The sequence below is a fragment of the Callithrix jacchus genome, chromosome 3 (assembly GCF_049354715.1).
Source record: "Callithrix jacchus isolate 240 chromosome 3, calJac240_pri, whole genome shotgun sequence".
Taxonomy (NCBI): domain Eukaryota; kingdom Metazoa; phylum Chordata; class Mammalia; order Primates; family Cebidae; genus Callithrix; species Callithrix jacchus.
In genome coordinates this window covers 53203108-53225303 of record NC_133504.1, presented here as the reverse complement: position 1 = coordinate 53225303, position 22196 = coordinate 53203108, and the positions used below count along the sequence as shown (strand labels likewise).

General features: G+C 35.3%; 1 protein-coding gene across 2 annotated transcripts in view; it reads left to right on the top strand.

The window, feature by feature from the left end:
• The window catches only part of SMARCA5 (SNF2 related chromatin remodeling ATPase 5), a 43007-nt gene that overhangs the window by 6848 nt on the left and 13963 nt on the right, over positions 1-22196 (top strand). For both annotated transcript variants that reach the window (XM_078366465.1, XM_002745320.6), the window contains exons 3-14: positions 2253-2419; positions 5778-5878; positions 6758-6858; positions 7802-7981; positions 9441-9596; positions 10162-10293; positions 12367-12435; positions 16372-16481; positions 17952-18178; positions 20048-20169; positions 20241-20393; positions 21688-21820. In XM_078366465.1, the coding sequence (XP_078222591.1) occupies positions 2253-2419; positions 5778-5878; positions 6758-6858; positions 7802-7981; positions 9441-9596; positions 10162-10293; positions 12367-12435; positions 16372-16481; positions 17952-18178; positions 20048-20169; positions 20241-20393; positions 21688-21820 (1651 nt within the window). The remainder of the gene's footprint in view (positions 1-2252; positions 2420-5777; positions 5879-6757; positions 6859-7801; positions 7982-9440; positions 9597-10161; positions 10294-12366; positions 12436-16371; positions 16482-17951; positions 18179-20047; positions 20170-20240; positions 20394-21687; positions 21821-22196) is intronic.

Here is a 22196-nt window from a genome sequence, read left to right as displayed (position 1 = left end):
TTTGACTTCATATACCTTAGTGTTACCTCAAGAAATGAAAGTTCCTCTTCAGGTATACTCAATTTTTACTTCACATACTTTAGTGTTACCTTAATGAAAGAAAGTTCCTCTTCAGGTGTACTTAAGATGTCCATGACAGTACTGCATACCTTTTAATAGTAAATTTACTTATGAGTTCATTCCCTTTTCCATATCACCCTAGTTCAGTATTTTTCTATTACTGCATGGGTTATTTTATGCTTCTTTATTTGCGTTCTTTCTTATGATCTGGCCTCTTCCAGGTTTCTTAACATTTTTGGAAAGTATTATATTTATGACACGAATCTGACTATAAAATGGAGGTTTTTTCAGTGGTTCTCTACAGTGCTTTTTATTTTCTTAGTGGTCTTTATTGGAACTCTTCTCTTTTCTTCCAGGTTTTTTAGTCTCCCACCATCATTTTCTTTTTTGACATTGTGATCTTCATCTGAACAGTTTTCTTCTAAGCAAGCTACCTTGTCATCTGTTAGTTCCTAACCATAGATAAGTTCACTATCCACTCTTGATTCTTGAACACAGAAAGCTGAGTACTACTTCAGAAAACTAAGTAATAGTGCTTATTGGTGTCAGAATAAATTTATGGTTTTTATTTTCTTGAACGTTGAGTATTTATTGCCTGTCAATCTCATTTAGCCATTCTAAAATGTGTCCGCTCTGATCAGTCTTTCTGCTCCATTTCTATCATGCCATCATTTTCAATATTCCTCCATAAAGAATTGCAGGCCTGTCTTTATTTTCTTTCTCTTTGAAACATAGCCTCTACTGTCCTACATCATTTCTTCCTGTCTCAGAGAAAGAAGCTAGTCCAAGGCTATTCACTTTAATCTCCATTTGATTTTATAAGTGATTTCTTTCAGGTTCCTAATCATACTCTTATTTCTGCTTTTATGTTTTGTTAGTTTTTCTCCGTCAAGACATTTTAATTTTAACCTTCTCTCAAGCAGTTTATCTTGAGTCCAAACAAAATTACAATAATTTAGTATTTTTTCAGTCCTAACATCTTCTAGTTGCATGCTCTTTGCTTTTCTTTCATTATATATAAATTAAGAAATGTAATTATGTAAAATATGTACTCACATATGTATCTTGTTCAGTACTTTAAAACAGTCTGTAATCTTGAAAAACATAAACAACGGAGGCTTGTCATGTGTAGGACATTACTAGGTTCTAGCATGTTCACGGTGTTGTTATTGTGTAGATCCATTTGGTCATTTGTGACCCAATGAAACACTATAACCATGTGCCTTCCTAACAGCAAATTGGGCTTCAGTTTTTACGTTGTTGTGACCTTGAAAAATGATTGTGTTCCTTTTAAAAATGTGTAGTTTTTATATTATGACATTTGGATACTTCTGGGCTAGGTAAAATGTCTTTTTGTAATTCATTCCAAAACTGACATTTTAAATATTTATAGACAGAGATGTTGGGTAGTTGGTTTCTCTGTTTTTTGAGCTTTTCTTGTCTTCTTGGTTTCATCAAACTATTATTTTTTTTTTTGTATAAAGGCTGCCTAAATTTTTAGGCTCTCAATTTTATTATTTTTATGAAAACTTGTCTTCAAAGCTTTTACATTTTTTTTGGTCCAAGTAAATTTCTTCCATTCTCTTGGTATTAGGGAACATTCAAAGGAGCAGCTTGCAGATATGAAAGAGGAATAATATCAAGCCTAATACCTTTGTAAAACTTGTCACAGCCTGACTAATGAATGACCAATGCATTTTTACCTGCTTCTGAATAAATTCACTTGTATTGCACAATGCCTCTTAATATTTTAAAAATTGTTCCAATCAACTATGTTGAAGTTTAATTGACATAAAATAATTTTAAGTTTGTAATTCAGTGAGTTTTAGGAAATATGCAGTTACTTAAATACTGTCACAATCATCATGCAGAGTAGTTCCATCATCCCCAAAAAATTTGCTCCTGCTCCTTTGCAATCAGTTCTTGCTCCTGCCTCCTTGCCACTTTTGATCTGCTTTCTATCACTAGTTAGTGTTTCATTTAAGTGGAATCATACAGCATGTACTCTTTTGTATTTGGCTTCTTTGACTTTGCATAGTGCTTTTGAAACTCATCCATGTTGTTGGATGTATCTGTAGTTCTTTTTTTGTTTTGTTTTTGCTGAGTTCATTGTGTGGAGGCATGCTGAAACTTTGATTTCTGGAGTTTTAATGGATACCTTGATAAAATGTATCTTAATTTTTTTATTTCAGCAAACTGACCGGGCAAATAGATTTGAATATTTATTAAAGCAGACAGAACTTTTTGCACATTTTATACAACCTGCTGCTCAGAAGACTCCAACTTCACCTTTGAAGATGAAACCAGGGCGCCCACGAATAAAAAAAGATGAGAAGCAGAACTTACTATCAGTTGGCGAGTGAGTAACTTAGTTCAACGAAACTTACTTTTGATAGTATTCGGTAGAGGCATAAAGTCACTTTTATGATAACTGTAATTTCAAAAAATTATTTTAGTGCCATTATTTATTAGGCCCTGCTTGGCTTGGCATGCTTTAGCCATAAATGTATAAGCATATAAAAATATGCATAATTGTTAGGGTGCAGTGCTATTGCCTATAATCCAGCATTTTGGGAGGCCGAGGTGGGAAGATTGCTTGACTCTGGGAATATGAGAGCAGCCTGGGCAGCATAGGGAGATCCCATCACTACAAAAAAAAAAAAAAGAAAAAATGTGCGTAACGCCTTACTTTTTATAGCATTATATAGGTTATGAATTGTAACAATCATTGAGTATGGAATTTAGATGTCACGTCATTCCTCAGAGAGGAAACAAAGGCTGAGGTTAAGTGGCTGAACATCACATTGAAATAGTAAGAATGATCCAGACTTGAATTTGGATCTGACTTCGGTGTGCTGTAGGTACCTGTATCACATGCACATATTGACGGTATTTTATTTAAAGTCTAGTGTGTGGGATATTGTGATGACTTAGGTCACAGCAGCTTGTTTAAAATTTTTGTTGCATACTTAGTTGTTTTTATATAAACTAGTGTCAAGTTGTATGCCATTCTTTGGTGGCGAAAATAATTCTTACATGTTGAATTTGGGAATTCTTTAGAATTTGCGTTCTGGTTGGATAACTAAGATGTTTAATTAGTAATAGTAGATTTAGGGCTATCTTGGCTCCCTGAAATAGCTTTGTGTAATTCCCAAGTGAAAACTAATTAGCAATTAAAATATAAAAGATTATCTAGAAGAAGAAATAGCAACAAGGTTAAATTCACTACACAGTTTATTGTAAGAGGGAAGTATGATCTTCATCTTGAAGGGATTATTGTTGTAAGCATAATATGTTTTATTTTGCATATTCCACTCATCCAGTATATCTTATTTCTTATTCATTGTGACCAAAGCACTATTTTAATACTTAGGAAACTTTGTAAGAGACAACTTTGCACTTCAGCTGTGTTTAAAATGTTTCAGACATCAGAATTTTGCAGATACTTAAATATCAGTGTCATGGCATGAAACTAGAAACTACTGTAATGAATACCGTTATGGGATAGACAGTATGATGTCACAAAAAGAAACAATTGTGTTATTCTTTTCTATTTTTTTATCCTAATTTATCTTTTTTTTTTAATAAGAAAAACGATTCTGTTGGAAATACATAATAAATTGTTCGTCTTGATCTATTCAATAGTGTTATTGGGGAAGAAGAGTCCTAGTTAACAGATTTCTTTACTCTTAAAACCATCTTAAATGGGAAGCTAATTTCCTAAAGTAATGAGGGTGACTACTGTCTGAGTATCAAGAATACATTTTTTAAAATCTTTTTATTTGAGACAGAGTCTCATTTTGTTGCCCAGGCTGGAGTGCAGTGGTGTGATATCATGTCACTGCAACCTCTGCCTCTGGGGTTCAAGTGATTATTGTACCTCAGCCCCTGAGTAGCTGAGTTTACAGGCTAACGCCACCACACCCAGCTCATTTTTGTATTTTGAGTAGAAATGGAGTTTCACCAAGTTGGCCAGGCTAGTCTCGAACTTCTGACCTCAAGTGATCCACTCACCTCAGCCTCCTAAAGTGCTAGGATTAGAGGTGTGAGCCTCCATGCATGGCCAAAAATCCTTTTTTTTCTTCTAGTTATTCAGAATTATGTTCAATTTTTAACAATAAAGCAGACCTCAGCTTTAATTTTGAGTTTTACAACTGTAATAAGCATTTTGAAAATAATCGTGAAGGAGATTTTATAAAAATAATGTTAAAATTATCTCCCAGTTTATGGAGAATAAACTGGGGATGGAAGTAGATCTTTATACTCAATTTCATAGGCTCAGAATGCAGAGGAGTAGAAGGAATAAGACTAGGATGTTCTGATTAGAAGCATATATAAAAATAAGGCCCCTGAATTTCTGAGGATTGCTGCTTCTGTCTTGGAAGGCCACTTATCCTTTTACCAAGCATGTAGTTTTGGTTGAATGAAGTTATAAATTAGATTCAGGGGCCTCAATAGAGGAATAACTTGTTTTTTCTAAATAAGTTGAAAATATTTGCTGGATGTATGAAAGTGTCACATTGGAAGTGTCAGAACTGGGGGATAAGTATTAATAGTATGACTGAACTGAGCCCTTTAGACATTCATTGGCAGTATTAAACTTGAGAAACACCAGTTTTTAAGGGGGTATATCTGATTCTCTTAGGATGTAGAATTTAGATGTGTATTTTTAAAGCTTTTTGATGAATCCCTGATCACTGCTTTAATTTCTGAGTTTTTATGCTGCAGGTTTTGCTCAAAGTTGTAGTTTTAAAAATGTAGTTTCTGGAACATTTTTCCCTTGGCAAAAAGATTTTTTAAAAAGGGGTGGCTCAAGCCTGTAATCCCAGCACTTTGGGAGGCCGAGGCGGGTGGATCATGAGGTCAAGAGATCGAGACCATCCTGGTCAACATGGTGAAACCCCGTCTCTACTAAAAATACAAAAAATTAGCTGGGCATGGTGGCGCGAGCCTGTAATCCCAGCTACTCAGGAGGCTGAGGCAGGAGAATTGTCTGAACCCAGGAGGCGGAGGTTGCGGTGAGCCGAGATCACGCCATTGCACTCCAGCCTCGGTAACAAGAGCGAAACTCCTTCTCAAAAAAAAAAAAGGTACACTTTAAAGTACAAATAATGAGATTTTTCTGACTACATAGTTCTTGAAATTTGACTATTATATTTCTGTTTACTGGGTTCTGGTTAGTCTACAGTACTACTGTATTTTAATAACAATGTATATTTTAATTATTTAAAACATTTCAGATTTAAATTTACTCATATTTTCTTTTTTCTTTTTCTTTTTTTTGAGATGGAGTATCGCTCTGTCCCCCAGACTGGAGTGCGGTGGCACTATCTTGGCTCACTGCAACCTCAGCCTCCCGGGTTCAAGTGAATCTCCTGCCCCAGCCTCCTGAGTAACTGGGATTATAGGCACGCGCCACCATGTCTGGCTAATTTTTGTATTTTTAGTAAGATGGGGTTTCTTCATGTTGATCAGGCTGGTCTTGAACTCCTGACCTCGTGATCTTCCTGCCTCGGCCTCCCGAAGTGCTGGGATTACAGGCAAGAGCCCCACTGCGCCTGGCCAGTTTTTTCCGTATTTTCTACTGTTCACTGGTTGATGCCTGTTAAAAATTGTGATTTTGTGGAATCTTGGTCAGCTGCTTGACTATTATGTTGAAATAGTAGCTGTTTTAAAGCCAAAACTTAAATCAGGTGATTTTATTTTCAACTTATCAGTTACCGACACCGTAGAACAGAGCAAGAGGAAGATGAAGAACTATTAACAGAGAGCTCCAAAGCAACCAATGTTTGCACGCGATTTGAAGACTCTCCATCATGTATGTTAGACACACTTGATTTTTTTAAAAAGTTGCCCTTCGAGACCTCCTTTGATTAATGTTTTGGATTTGTGTTGGCTACTATTTGTAAAGCAAATTTGTAGTAATCTTAGATATTTATTGGTTGTGAAATAAACTTCAGCTTTTGAAGGAGATGATAGCATATTATATGATAGTAGAGCTGTATTTCAAAATTATATAAAATGTCATTGTGTTTGTTATTGCCCTGAGGTATATGTAAAACTAGAGATGGTTTTGTTTTATATTTGTTCCAGATAAGAAAACTAATTTATTTTTAAAAAGGTACTTCATGGAGACATTTGCTTACTTATCATCTAATGTTTTTATATTAGTTTTCACTTTTTTGTGTCATGTATTTGTTTATTAATTAGCTTTTTTTTTTATCTCAGGTGTTTTTCAAAAGGAGATGGGGGTACACTGTGTACATATGAAAAGAAATCAGATGACTATTATGCATATTTAATAATTATTCTGGGAAGCAAAATAAGTAGTATACCTTGAAAGAAGAGAGTACACTGGAATGTATAAGATATATTGGAAAAGTAACTTAGGAATAACCTATTTCCTTTGTTTTAATGGAAAGAAAATAAAACACCCAAAGAATCTGTATGTGTAACTTAAGAACTGAGTTACTGGAGTGGGTACTCTGATGCCCACAGTCATTCTTCCTGGACTTGGTTGTCTTTCACTTCAGACCATGGCAACTACCTCTAGTATTTTGTAAATGCAGAGTTCCTATTGTTCAAGAATCCTTCAGTAATGAAAATGAAGTCACTAGATATGTGTAGACATACATGAAAGAGACTGCCTTGTATTTCTTCTCTTAAAATTCGTATTGTGCTTTTCTTTTGTTCTTAGATGTAAAATGGGGTAAATTGAGAGATTATCAGGTCCGAGGATTAAATTGGCTCATTTCCTTGTATGAGAATGGCATCAACGGTATCCTTGCAGATGAAATGGTATGTGTTTGGTAGTTTTTTGAAGGGTATGTTCAGATATTTAAAATATCTGATATATTAAATTGATAAAAGTATATAACACAGTTTTGTTTCTTAGAGTCTAGAACTGTTAGCAAACTGATCGCTCTGAAACTGGTATAAGCAGCTTGCCTTAGTTGCATAAGTGTGATCTGTACTTGAATTGTGAGAAATCTCCGTCTGTGAAAATACAATAAATTTAAAAACAATCCATTTTGAGAAACATATTTTTGGATGACTTTTGTAGTACAATGATTTATTTTCTTCCACTTCTGTAAAACACAAGTGAGATCATTAATTGTTTACAGCTGATAAATATTTTTTCAGAACTTTTTTTTTTTTGATTTTTGTCTTTATTTTAAAAATCGTTTCCATCTTACAAGAGATGCTCGTTTGAAGGGAAAAATTTCATGGATGATGAAAATTTGTATTGAGAATAGATTTTCCCTACACAGCTAAGTAGCATCAGCTTCTGCCATATACCTCTTGAAGATAACAGCATCAATAAAAACAATAATAAAGTTGAAATAGGCCATAAGCTTGTACAATTCTTAAAAGACATTTTATCTCTTATTAACTACTAGTTATGTAATGAATATTTTATTTCTTTATTGTTCTGGTGCTAAAACATTTAATTGGCTGGAGAAAGTACAAAGTCAAAAGAATTGCATTTCAATGCTAGCTCTGCTAGATGGCTTTGAGAAAGTCACTTAAACTGTTTGGGCCTTATGTGAGTGATAATACTTCCCTTAGAGATTTGTGAAGATTATATGACATAACACTTACAAACTTTCACCTATATTAAGTTTTTGCCATTTATTAACTATTGAAAATATGTAGCATTTCTTTTACATATGGAGGTATAATTGTGAAATAATGTTCTTGTGGTTATTCATTGCTTTGTGGTTATTTTGAAATCTTTCAGGGCCTAGGAAAGACTCTTCAAACAATTTCTCTTCTTGGGTACATGAAACATTATAGAAACATTCCTGGTCCTCATATGGTTTTGGTTCCTAAGTCTACATTACACAACTGGATGAGTGAATTCAAGAGATGGGTACCAACACTTAGATCTGTTTGTTTGATAGGAGATAAAGAACAACGAGTAAGTTTCTAGTATTTCGTTACATTTTTGATGTTAAAATAATTTGACTTCAGGCTTGGGTATGGGTATAGCGGGAGAAGGATAAAAGAGACGGGATCTTTGCAAATACTAGTATTTACAAATGTAGTGTTGTCTTGGTGGATAAAATCATATGAAGTGATGGGCATGGTGGGCTCATGCCTGTAATCCCAGCACTTTGGGAAGCCGAGGCAGGTGGATCACGATGTCGGGAGATTAAGATCATCCTGGCTGCCATAGTGGATCCGTGTCTCTACTAAAAATACAAAAATAGTAGTCAGGCATGGTGACATGTGCCTGTAGTCCCAACTACTCAGGAGGCTGAGGCAGGAGAATCACTTGAACCTGGGAGGTGGAGGTTGCCGTGAGCCGAGATTGCACCATTATGCTCCAGCCTGGGTGACAGAATGAGAGTCCGTCTCAAAAAAAAAAAAACACGAAAATTCTATTGGGAAGATGTTAGAAACTGCAGAAAGCTGTACGAATATAGTTTGTTTTTCTCCCTTTTGGGAGTGGTTGTTTAAAATCATTGGTTTTGCTCTCATTCTTAAAAGTGTTTTCTTGTTTTTAAAAGATGCTTTGAAATGTGAGGTGGTTGGAAATTTAAGGAGCCACATTTTTAGATTAATGTGTGTAGTGGTAATAGTAATAGGATTATAGTTTTTAAAGGCAGATTGAGTCAATTACAGTAATTTGATGATTTGTTATGATATCTAACGAAATAAGTTAAAATTTTGATCAGTTGACATCATCCTTGTGGGAAGAAGAGATGGAAATAATAACATTAGAATATAAAGCTCAGATTTGAAATTTATTCAGACTCTACTGAACGGCTGTGTACTTGTTTTGTTTTACCCTTCATTTAGCTGTGAGTGATAAGCTAGATTTTTTTTCTCTCCCTTTCTAGTTATGTTGGGTATTTTAAGTTAACAAGTTGTTTTGTTTTGGGGCCCAGAGAGTGGTAATTACTTAGCCATTCTTTGCTTCAGTTTTCTTACCTGCAAAGTAATACTATTAGCAGTGTGTTAATACATTTATAAACCTGAAAGGAATGAAATGGCTACTAATGCTAACTATCTTTCTGTCCTCTTCCTTTCTTTATGTTAAAATGCCCCTCTTTTTCTTGTCTAAACCTCTCTCTCAAGATTTTCCAGATCTGGTGGAATTGTGGAAAGACACTTAAAGTCTTTCTATTTTAATTCTGTTGAATTTTGCACTGATTAACTTTGTCAGTTTTTAAAAACTCAATGGTTCTGACATTTAAATGATTCATGAAGTTACTTTAATCTTAGGAAAGCTGGTTCTAAATGTTTACATAATGTAGCTACTCCACTCCTTTTTAATATTCCCACCTCCTTTTACATACTAGATTACTTGTCATTAGTAAATTTCATGTCTAGTTTATTTCTGTGTGATGTAATTTTTTTCTCTTGTTACACAGGCTGCTTTTGTCAGAGACGTTTTATTACCAGGAGAATGGGATGTATGTGTAACATCTTATGAAATGCTTATTAAAGAGAAGTCTGTGTTCAAAAAATTTAATTGGAGATACTTAGTAATAGATGAAGCTCACAGGATCAAAAATGAAAAATCTAAGGTAATTTGATACTTAGATGTGAAAAGCCTTCACGTAAGAATTTGATTAAAATGCAGAATATTTTTCTTTTTTAATTTAAGTTCTGGGATACATGTGTAAAATGTGCAGGTTTGTTACATAGGTATGCATGTGCCATGGTGGTTTGTTGCACCTATCAACCCATCATTTAAGTTTTAAACCCAGCATGCATTAGGTATTTGTCCTAATGCTCTCCCTCCCCTATTCCCCCACACCCCGCAGGCACCTGGTGTGTGATGTTCTGCTCCCTGTGTCCATGTGTTCTTGTTTTTCAGCTCCCACTTACAAGTGAGAACATGCAGTGTTTGGTTTTCTGTTTCTGTGCTAGTTTGCTGAGAATGATGGCTTTCAGCTTCATCCACGTCCCTGCAAAGGACGTGAACTCATTCTCTTTTATGGCTACATAGTATTTCATGGTGTATACATGCCACATTTTCTTTATCCAGTGTGTCACTGATGGGCATTTTGGTTGGTTCCAAGTCTTTGCTATTCTAACTAGTGCAATATGCAGACTACTATAATGGTATATTTGTTTTTTTTCTTTCAGTTGTCAGAAATAGTGAGGGAATTCAAGACTACAAATAGACTGTTATTAACTGGAACACCTCTTCAGAACAACTTGCATGAGCTGTGGTCACTTCTTAACTTTTTGTTGCCAGACGTGTTTAATTCTGCAGATGTAAGTATTTCCTGGTGCTTTCTGGCTAATAATATTTTGTTTAGTGCTATGTATTTTTGTAATAAAAGTGGCTTGCTTTTTATAGCACGGCTTGAGATTATCATTAATTTTTCATGCTTGTATTTACATAGTTAGCCTGGTGTTATCTACTAGGTTGTCTCTGTATAATGGGAATGTACTTTTTTGCCTTTGGTTTTAATCTTGCTTTATTATTGTTGTTATATATATTTTTTGAGACAGAGTCTCACTCTGTTGACCAGACTGAAGTGCAGTGGTGTGATCTTGGCTCACTGCACCCTCTACCTCGGGGGTTCAAGCGATTTTTGTGCTTCAGCCTTCTGAGTAGCTGAGATTACAGGTATGTGCCACCATGCCCGGCTAGTTTTTGTATTTTTTGTAGAGACAGGTTTTGCCATGTTCAGGCTGATCTCAAACTCCTGGCCTCAAGTGATCTGCTTGCCTTGGCCTCTCAAAGTGCTGGGTTTACAAGTGTGAGCCACCACACCAGGCTTCAGTCTACTTTAAATCATTGTTTTCTCTCTCTGAAATGGCATAAATTATCACTCCTATTTGGTAAATCATGTTGGCCTGACTTTGTTTCAGTGGCTCTAGGTTGACTGGTTGTGTTTTTAAGGTGCTGCTAAATGTATTCCTGAAGTGATTTGTATACCTCACATTGCTTATGTTCTAAGTCCCAAGGATGACTGTTAAATACAGTGAAGTCTGTCTGGCATTTCTTTTAGTCTAACAAACAAATAGAACCTAATCTTTTTGGATTATTTGTAGTCATAGAAATGATAGCAATGGTGAATTAGTTGTTTGAACTGTTAATAGTAATGTGATAACTATGTCAAGAGTTTGTGCTATTAATAATTGCAGGGTTTTTCTTTTTTTTTAATTGCTGTACCAGCTTTTATTTTTGAAGCTTTGCTTGCCTAGCTGGCGTATTGTGTGTATTAGGGAGATTTGAAGAGCTCCACATTAGTATGTTTTTGTACAATTAAGTTATAAAAAGGTATTAATTTTGGTTTGTTCTGTGAAGATTATTTTAAAAGAAGAAAGATTTTGTGTTGTAAAAAGATTGTTAAACTAACTCCAAAAGCAGTTTAGTTTTGATTTTACATATTTTGATGTTTTTGAGGTAATTCCCTTTTCTTACTACATTGACACTTTCATTTGCTTTAGTTATAGCAGTGAATTCTAAGATTATGTTTACTCAAAAACAAAGCACACATATGATACATGTATTCAGGCTGGACATGGTGGCTCACTCCTTTAATCCCAGCACTTTAGGAGGCCGAGGTAGGTAGATCACCAGAGTCAGTAGTTCAAGACCAGCCTGGCCAACATGGTGAAACCCCGTCTCGACTAAAGATACAAAAAGTTAGCTGAACGTGGTGGCAGGCTCCTGTAATCCCAGCTGCTTGGGAGGCTGAGGCAGAAGAATGGCTTGAACCAGGGAGACAGAGGTTGCAGTTAGCTGAGATTATGCTGTTGCATTCCAATGTGGGCAACAAGAGCGAAACTCTGTCTCAAAAGAAAAAAAAAAAAAAAACCAACCAACAAAAGAACTCCATGTGTTCAAGAGATGAGGTTAGGGAAACTGTCCTTGTTGAAATCCTAACCAAATATTAATGAAATGCTGGTAATTTCAGTTTAATTCAGTAAGTTTGATTAAAATTGACATTGTTCTGTAACCTTGTATTTGAGTAGTCTGAATGGTCTTAGAGAATGACAAAATGGTTTAATTTTAAAGCTTTTATGAAACTTGAAAGATATTTTTCAAGAATATTTTCTGATTCTGTAGAATATGCTTTCCAACTCTCAGCGTGAAACTTGTTATTTTGATGTTTTCGAGAAGAATGTTTAGAAGGTAGTATGGTTTCTAAACTTTGTTTTAAAATTAGTTGGTAATAATGACACATAAAAAATGGGGTTGGACTAAGTGATTTTTTTTGGGGGGGATTACAATTCAAATATACTAATTCTAGAAATCATTTTTATTATCTGTTATTATAGGGTGTTTGTTAATATCATCTCTGACCTGACTATATTTTTTGTTTGTTAATCTAGGACTTTGATTCCTGGTTTGATACAAACAACTGCCTTGGGGATCAAAAGCTAGTTGAGAGGCTTCATATGGTAAGTATTTTGGAGTAGTGCTAAAGCATATTTCTGATGGGAAAAAGGTTAGAGGTTTAAATTAGTAGATTATTTTCCTGTAAGCAAAAAGCACAATGGCTTAAGAATCAGATCTGTTTGAATTCTGCCGCTTAATTGTTACATCTTACAATCAACGTAGGGGGTGATGTGTGGTTGTTTCAGTGTTAGAACCTAGAATGGAATCCTGACTTAAAGGAAAAAGTAATCTCTTGTAGTTATAAAAAGTACAGTGGGGGAAAGAAGAATTGCATAATAATGTAGACAGGTTTTTGAGACAGAGTCTCACTGGAGACTGGAGTGCAGTGGCATGATCTTGGCTCACTGCAATAAGCAGTCTCTCCTATCTCAGCATCTAGAGTAGCTGGGACTACAGGCACCTGCCACCATGCCCAGCTAATTTTTGTGTTTGTTGTAGAGACAGTGTTTGACCATGTTGCCCAGGCTAGTCTCAAATTTCTGAATTCAAGTTAACAGCCTGCCTGCCTTGGCCTCCCAAAGTGTTGGGGTTACAGGTGTGAGCCACCACGCCCAGCCTTATAGACAAGTTTTTAAAACTTAGTTCCATTTCTATTCCATGGAAGAATCTAACAGGTTCACTTTTGAAAAGGCTAAAGATATATCTGTTTTTTCTTAAATCTAGTGACTGTGTATAAGCAACTGCTAATATTGCATTATGAGCAGAGATGGTATGTTTTTGCTTTGCTGTATGGCTTTGTGCCTACATATAGCTTCCTATGACTTCCTAGTTTACAAGTAAAAGTTGGTAGGTAGAGAAACTTCTCTAACAGACTCCAGATTAAAATACCCTGGTCAGGTATTTTAATACCTGACCAGGAGCTTATAAGAATGTCACATACAGCCCTTAATTATTTAACTTAGGAATTCTCAGCCTCTTTTGACATTTTGGTCTGGGTATGTCTTTTAGGGGTAAGGAAAGAGGGGAGAACGTGGTTGTCCTGTGTATTGTGGTATGTTTAATAGCATCCCTGACACTTCTACTCACTAGATGCCGGTAGTAACATTCCTCCAGTTGTGACAACCAAAAATATCTCTAGACATTGCAAATGTCCCCTGGGGGACAAAATTGTGACCCTCCATGGCCTAACCTTTTTCACGTTCTTTGGCATCTGTTTTATTTCTTCATATATTGAGCTTTAGTTTGATAGATTACTGACTCCACTGTTAGTTTTCTATAAACATTGTGCTAATTCTAATCTGTTTTTGCTACATCTAGAATCTTTTTTTTCCTGGTTTCTTTACTAATAATACCTAGTCCGAGACTCAGTGACATCACCTCCACTGACCCACCCAGGCTGAGGCTGGCCTAGGTGCTCTTCTGTGTATTCTATCTTTAATAATCTGAGCATTCTAACGTTATAAGACTTTGCAGAGGTTATTTAGATGATTCACAAGTGTTTTCCATACTGGATTGTAAGCATAAATATATATTTATTTGTAAGCAGGATATATATGTCTTTGTATACCTGGCACAATGCCTGGTTAGAGTGGTTATTTAAACAGGGAAAAAATTTAAGTTCATGAGTGTTCACATATTTCAGTATAAGGTACTTTAAAATTCTTAAATACTGAGAGTTTTGCTAAATATTATAGGTAGTAATTTCCTAGCTACCTTTATTTCAATTCAGATGGCATTCAAGCATCTAAGCACTCCCTTTATAGTGTTATGTGTAATATTGGGGGTAGAAAAGAAGGCAGAAGAACTTGATTTTTCTTCATGCATTTTTTTTCCTTATTCCACTGCTCTTGGCTTTCCTTTAATATGAAGGTACATCTAGGTAAAGCAAATGAACAGTCCACACAGCAGAATCAACCAGATTTGGAAACTATTTTGTTCACAGGGCATTTTAAAAATGCTGCTCAAGTCAGGGAGAAGAGGTCTTGTAGCTATCTCTCTACTTTGTCCTGATCTTTACTCTGAAGTTTCTACAATAACACCTGTGTTCCTATAATGAAAGGAAGATTTAGAAGTCAGTATGGATATGCTTAGGAATGAGATAACTCTTATTTTATGTATTAGTTATCTAATGCTACAAAGGAACCCCTTATTTCCTCCACCCCCCAAATATCTTAATAACCCCCCTTAACGGTTAAGAATCCCTTATGTCCCTACCCTTCAAAACATCTTAGAACCCCTTATTTCCCCTACCCCACAAACACTTAATATATTTTGTTAACAACCCCAGAATTTATGGGTTGACTGGATGGTTTCTTGTGGGTTACACCTGAGTTTATCTAGTTGAATTTAGCTGGAAAATGCTAGAAGAGCGCCAGTCAGGGTAAAGGCCTTCACTTACACATCTGGCAGTTGCTGTTGCTTGTTGACTAGGGCTAAACTAGCTTTTCTACATGGTGATATTAGAGAGGTGTTGCTGATTATTTTTCTCACTAACATCTAATTCGTTTTGTGATAATAGTATTTTTAAAAAATCAGTGTAAATAGAACAAAGGTACAAAAAAGGATATTTTTAGTTGTATGAGTAATTTAAAAACTTACTGTTTTATGAAAATGAGTGAACTACTGCATATAACGTTGAAATGTCTTATTGTTTAATAAAAGCAACCAGATATAAATGGGTGTATATCAAAGGAATCCATGTATATAAAGTTAAAACTGATAGTCAGAATTAGTCTATGGTGTCTTAAAGTCAGAATATTGCTTTCTCTTGGGAAGGAAATGAGGAGGGGATAGTGACTGGAAGGGACACAAAAAGGATTTCAAGAGTGTTCAATTTAGTGTAATTACATGAGTTTTTTTTTACAGTACTTGAATAAAATTTGTAACACTGTACAGTCATTTATTGAATTATATACTTTCATATTCCTTCCGTAAGTTAGGGCAGTAAATTTAAACACTAACCATAAAGAGATCTTAATGAGACACTGGCCCATTCTTAAGCAACATTATACAGTCTGCATGCAGGTAACTAGTTTTAGACCTGAAAGGCAATGAATTGTTAAAAAGACTGTTTTAAAAATTTACTATTGTTTTTAGTATTTTATGGTAGTATAACAAGTATATACTAATAATATATATAGGCACACCTCATTTTATTACATTTTGCAGTGCTTCACAGATACTGCATTTTTTTAAAAAAATTGATTTTGCAAAACAAATACATGGTTTGTGGCAACCCTGTGTGAAGGAAGTCTGTCAACACCGTTTTTCCAACAGCATGGGTTCACTTTGTTAGCATTTTTAAAGCAATAATGTATTTTTAAATTAAGGTATGTATGTTGTTTTTCTTTTAGACATAATGCTGTTGCACACTTAATAGTGTAAACATAAGTCAGTTGCACTGGGAAACATGACTTACTTTATTGAGGTAGTTTGGAACTGAGCCTACACTATCTCTGAGGTATACCTGTATTGAATAAGTAATGATCTTGGAACCCAATAGTCACAAATTATATACAGTTAGCCCTTTATATCCTTAGGTTCCACATCAATAGATTCAGTCCACTGTGGATTGGAAATATTTGCCCCCAAAAAGGATTAAAATGGATGGTTGCATCTGTGTTAAACATACTGACCTTTTCTTTGTCATTATTCCCTAAACAGTATAGTGTAACAACTATTTCCATAGCATTTACATTCTATTAACTATTATAAGTAATCTAGAGATGATTTAAAGTGTATGGGAGGATGTTTGTAGGTTATGTGCAAACACTACATTTTATATAAGGGACTCAAGCATTTGTGGATTTTGGTATTCAAAGAGAGGAACTAGTCTCCCACAGACACTGAGATATGACTGTATTTGCAAGGAGAAATCCTAAAAATCACTTGATATGCACACAGAAATTTCTTTTTTATATATTTTATATGCAATTCTGAGATTCTGAAAAATGACCTTATGTGGAATATTGTTATTACCTATTTATTTTTGCCCTAAGGTTTTGCGTCCATTCCTCCTTCGCCGAATTAAGGCTGATGTTGAAAAGAGTTTGCCTCCAAAGAAGGAAGTAAAAATCTATGTAGGTCTCAGCAAAATGCAAAGAGAATGGTATGTGTTCTCAGATGTATTTGATAGCACTATTGATTCTTCCCTAAATTTCATTTGTATTTTGTTTTCCTAATTTGTGTTTTCATGGAATTCCAGTTTGCTGGATTGAACTCAACCTGAAAGGTTTTTTTGTCATGTAGTATAGGGCTTGATCATTAAATTCGTTACAGAAAGTTTGAACCTATTAGATGACAGAATCAGGATGGAAGACTTATGAATCCAACATTAGAATTGGGATTTAATTGAATAGGGTTCACCTGAAGCCATCTACTTGGGTTTTCTAAAAGGAAACTGTGATAGCACAGTACGGGAGACATACGGTTGACTTGGAAGTTCATAAATACTTGGGTCAGTGTAAAGTGGCTGCAGAAAAAGATACTGTTAACTTTAATGTAAGTGTAGTGTTCAAAGGAGGGAAATAAATATAGCTACCCTTCTATTTACTGGTCTCATTATATTTCAAGTATATTTAATTGGATACTTAAATTTTGAATAAGTATTTCCAGGAGGCCAGGGTTGTTTGGTTAAAGGACTTAATATCATCTAGAGAGCTGGGCATGTTATCTGAGTAAAAGGTTATCTGTAGAAGTTGGTCAGTCCTAAATGTCTTCAAAACTTTTAAAAGGGTAGCAGGTAATAGGCTTACCTTGGATATCTCTAAAACAGAACTAAGACGAGTTAATGCTAAGGGAAGACAAATCTTTTTTAGTTAAAACACAAGTGAACTTTATATCAGAATTGAGATGGAAAGGTCTGCCTTGTTGTTTAAGCAGAGATTGCCTTTGAACTTACTTTGTTCAAAGGATCCAAGGCGCCTAAAACTTTGTTGCTCAAATTACTTATTCTTGCATAATAATTTCTGAATTCTCAGTATACATTCAAGATTTTTTATAATCTGGCCTTAGCTTAGGACTGTAGCTTCACCAACCTGTCTCATAGACAAATCTCCCTCCCCCATGTATTTATATGTATGTTTTAATCACATTTTATTCATTCTATTCTCATCATCATGCCTACTATCTCATTATTCTTCCTCTCTTCTCAGACCTTAGGGTTCTTACCTAAATGTTGCACTAGCTACGGGGTATATTGTAGTTGAATAGTGGCACTTTCTGTTGCAAAAAACTACACCTAACATTTTTTTTAAGTTTTGCTTACTTAAAAATGTTATAACTTACTGCTTTGTTTTAATCTACCCAAGGAAACTTTTTTTGTACTTAAAAAAAAAAAGTAATATCCTCAAGGCCCAAGGCATAAGTATGAACATTGGAACACTATGGACAATAAAGAAAATTGGAAACAAAAAGAAAGAGGGTACAGATGTTAAATTCTTAACCATACGTAGATGTTGATGAATAGTTTCTTATAGGTATTTGAGGGTTCCACTGGGGAAGGCGATTAAGTATGTAAAGTGGCAGCGATGGATCAAGGAACATTTGAGCTCTTAAAATATTTTTCTTCTTTGAATAGGTATACTCGGATATTAATGAAGGATATAGATATACTCAACTCAGCAGGCAAGATGGACAAAATGAGGTTATTGAACATCCTGATGCAGTTGAGAAAATGCTGTAATCATCCATATCTCTTTGATGGAGCAGAACCTGGTCCTCCTTATACAACAGATATGCATTTAGTAACTAACAGTGGCAAAATGGTGGTTTTAGACAAACTGCTCCCTAAATTAAAAGAACAAGGTATCTGTTACTCATACCAAATTAACAAAACTTTTAAAATGTTCATGTTAAAATGAAGGAGTACTATACTTTGAAATGACTGCTGATACTTTGTAAAGTTGAAGTGTAGAACAGTAAAAACCTATTCATTATTTGAATGCTAACCCCCACTCCTGGTTTTAGGCCTTAAGTCTCTGAGAAGGTCAGCAATAGTTAGAGCAACCACACTCCCTGGATTTTGGGAAGAGTTTGCACTTTATATATGACTTCCTAGAAATCATAGCATTCTGTCATAAAATGTGAAGAATGCACCTCCCTCCCATATATGGTTCCCAGATTCATCGTTAGATAGCGGTGGTGTGTTCATGATACTGTTTTTCAGTTATTTATGTGGAGTTTTAATTTAATTAGGTGCCATTTACATGGACCCAAAACATTTTTATTTATAGTATGCTGACTTCTTATATGTCTGTGGGGAGTGTTTGAATATATTTAAAATTACACGAATGTAGAAAGAACTTCGTAAGAAGCAGCTTACAATTTTAACTAATAAAAAACATCTTTAGTCTACTATAGCTTTCCACCTCCCAGATTATTTGAAGCAAACCTCAGACACTATAGCATTTCATAAATTATTATATATCTCTTAAAGATAAGACATATCACTGTTATATTATCAAGTATACAGTTTCAAGGTTATTTTTGTTTCTGTATTTTAATAAGAATGACAGTTGTACCGGTAAATGAATCTCCTCTATGTTACTATCAAAAGCATATATAAGAATTGTCAGTGAATGGGTTTACTTTTTCCTTTTTATACCTTTTTGTGGAGATAGATTTTTAAAAAATGTTTTCCTTGAAAGCAAAGTAATTAAAGGAATTGAATTGGTGGGAAGGAGTGGCAGAAACTTAGTGGGAATACTCAGCTATAACGAAAGCTTTATTAAACTCTGCAGGGAAAGTGGAGACTATGAAATATTCTCATGTCCCAGCACTTTTTGGGAGGCTGAGGTGGGTGGATCATTTGGGGTCGAGAGTTTGAGACCAACTTGGCCAACATGGTGAAACCCCATATCTACCAAAAATAGAAAAAATTATCTGGGCTTCGTGGCATGTACCTGTAATCCTAGTTATATGGAAGACTGAGGTAGGAGAATCACTTGAACCTGAGAGGTGGAGGTTGCAGTGAGCTGAGATGGCACCACTGCACTTCAGCCTGGGTGTCAGAGCGAGACTCCATCTCAAAAAAAAAAGAAATTCTTATGTATTCAAGATGGAGGAATGTGTGGCAACAGCAGATGTTCAGTCTCTGCTTTGAAAATAGGATCATTTTATAATCATTACTTTTCAAAATGATCCTTTGTCTTGATACATTCTACTGAAGGGTATTGTGTAGCTGCCTAAAGAAATGGAAGGCAGTGAGATAATTTGAATCATGTCAGATAAGTGAATGATAATCACTGTAGATACACGAGACACATACTATGGTCCTTTCATCTGGAATGGGTCTTCAGAACCAGGCTTAGACCAGGAATATTGGGTGTGTGTTGGGGGTTGGAGGAATTGTATGCATGGAAAAGTTGTTGTTTGAGTAGTTGAAGTTTATTTTTAAATATATGGGGTAACAAGATGATGATTATCTTACCCTTTGGGATAGCAAAGCCTCCCAGACCAGTGGCAGGTATGCTTTTCTGTACAAATGTTATCCTTTTTTATTTTTGCCATGGTGTGAAAAAAGTGGGGAATGACTGACTTGAATAGTAATGTAGATTTTTTTCCCTGCTTAGGTAACTTTGGAATTAAGGGATAATTGGTTAGTCTTAGTTTTGGTTACCCTTAAATTTTGCTTTTTTGAAGCCACTGATAATGGATTATTATATTCACCAACAGGTTCGCGAGTACTGATCTTCAGTCAAATGACAAGGGTTTTGGACATTTTGGAAGATTATTGCATGTGGAGAAATTACGAGTACTGCAGGTTGGATGGTCAGACGCCCCATGATGAAAGACAAGTGAGTAAAATATGGGGAGGGAGAAAAAAAGAATCATGAATTTCTTGACACTCATTTTATTTTATCCATAGGACTCCATCAATGCCTACAATGAACCAAACAGCACAAAGTTTGTTTTCATGTTAAGCACGCGTGCTGGTGGTCTTGGGATCAATCTCGCAACTGCTGATGTAGTAATTTTGTATGATTCTGATTGGAATCCCCAAGTAGATCTTCAGGCTATGGTAAGAGATAACAAATAAATGTATTCTGTGCTTAGTAGGTACATTAATTAGGGCAAGCTAATTCTACAAATATCAGTGACTTAACCCAATAGAATTTTATTTTTCTCTAATGATTGAGCAAGAGTATTTTGAGGTGATCTTCCATCTAAATAAGGATATTTCCATCTCAGGCCTCTGCTGTATCTTAGGACCCTGGAGTCCTCTGCTATCATATCCTCTGCATCCTACTGGCAGAATGGGGAAAGGACAGAGTTAGGGATTGCCTGGGAAATTTTTTATGGGTCAGACCTTGAAAGAGCCTCCTTGTCTCTTCACCCCATTGACCAGACAGTTGGAAAGAACTCAAATTATATAACATAACTGACTGCAAGGGGATTGGTAAATGATAGTATAGTTGTATCACAGGAGGAAAGATAATTGGGTTTGATGAGCAACTAACTTGTCTGCCATTAGATATTTAAAAGATACGCTTGTGTGAGAGTACCTGGTAAGATGAGGAAGATTATTTTTAGATTGAGAAAATTGATACTGCAGATTGGCCTGACCCATGACATCGGTGACCATAAACCCAACTACCCAACTTTATTTAATCTTTGTCATTTTCCTTCCCCCACTTTTTTTTTTTGAGATGGTGCTTCGCTCTTGTTGCCCAGGCTGGAGTGCAATGGTGCAATCTTGGCTCACTGTAACCTCCGCCTCCCAGTTTCAAGTGATTATCCTGTCTCAACCTTTCGGGTAGATGGGGTTACAGGTGTGTGCCACCATGCCCAGCTATTTTGTATTTTTAGTAGAGACGGGGTTTCACCATGTTGGTCAGGCTGGTCTTAAATTTCTTACTCAGGTAGGTGATCCACACACCTCAGCCTCCCAAAGTGCTGGGATTACAGGAGTGAGCCACTGCACCTGGGCCATTAGTCACTTTCCCTATTTAAATATTAGAATTTTAATATTGTTTGCTAAGTTCATTGTTTAATGTCACTTTTTTTTTTGCCTGATAGCAGTGCAAATGATTTGATTTATGTAGAAAAACACTTTGAATTTAAACCTAGGAAAAAAGACTTAAAATCTTTTATCATCAGACTTAACAATTACAATTTTGTGTGTTGTTTGGAGACATGTGTTTTATCTTAGTGTATTCTAAGTAGCAGAATTCATCTGATTCCTTTACAGATTCAGTGTTACTACAGATTTGTAAAACTTCTGTACTGTAGAATATTTTAATTTTGTTTCTCAGTGTACCCATTTCAGTGTTATTTATTTAACTTTTAAACTAATAACATGGTAATTTATTTAGGACCGAGCACATAGAATTGGACAGACCAAGACAGTCAGAGTGTTTCGCTTTATAACTGATAACACCGTAGAAGAAAGAATAGTAGAACGTGCTGAGATGAAACTCAGATTGGATTCAATAGTCATTCAACAAGGTTAGTTATGAAACTTTTTAAAACTTTCCAAGTTGGATTGACACAACCTGTTTTTTTCTGAAAATCGTTTTAGAAGATTCTTGTTACTAAGCATCTGTTGAGTCAAGCTTGCAGCCAGTAGAGATGACTGGTATTGCAAATACAGTAAACTTTAGTTTTGTCATTAAAAAGATGGATTTTGGGCCCAGAACAGTTGAGGTTTGAATAACGACTCTGCCAGTTAGCAGTTCTCTCTCATTGCTTGAATCCATTTCCTCATCTGTTAAGTAAGGATAAAAATAGCTACACTTAAGGATTTTAAAGGATTAAAGGGGATAATTATATAAAATATCTGACATTCAATGTGTTGGTTAATGGTTTATATGCACTAGGTACT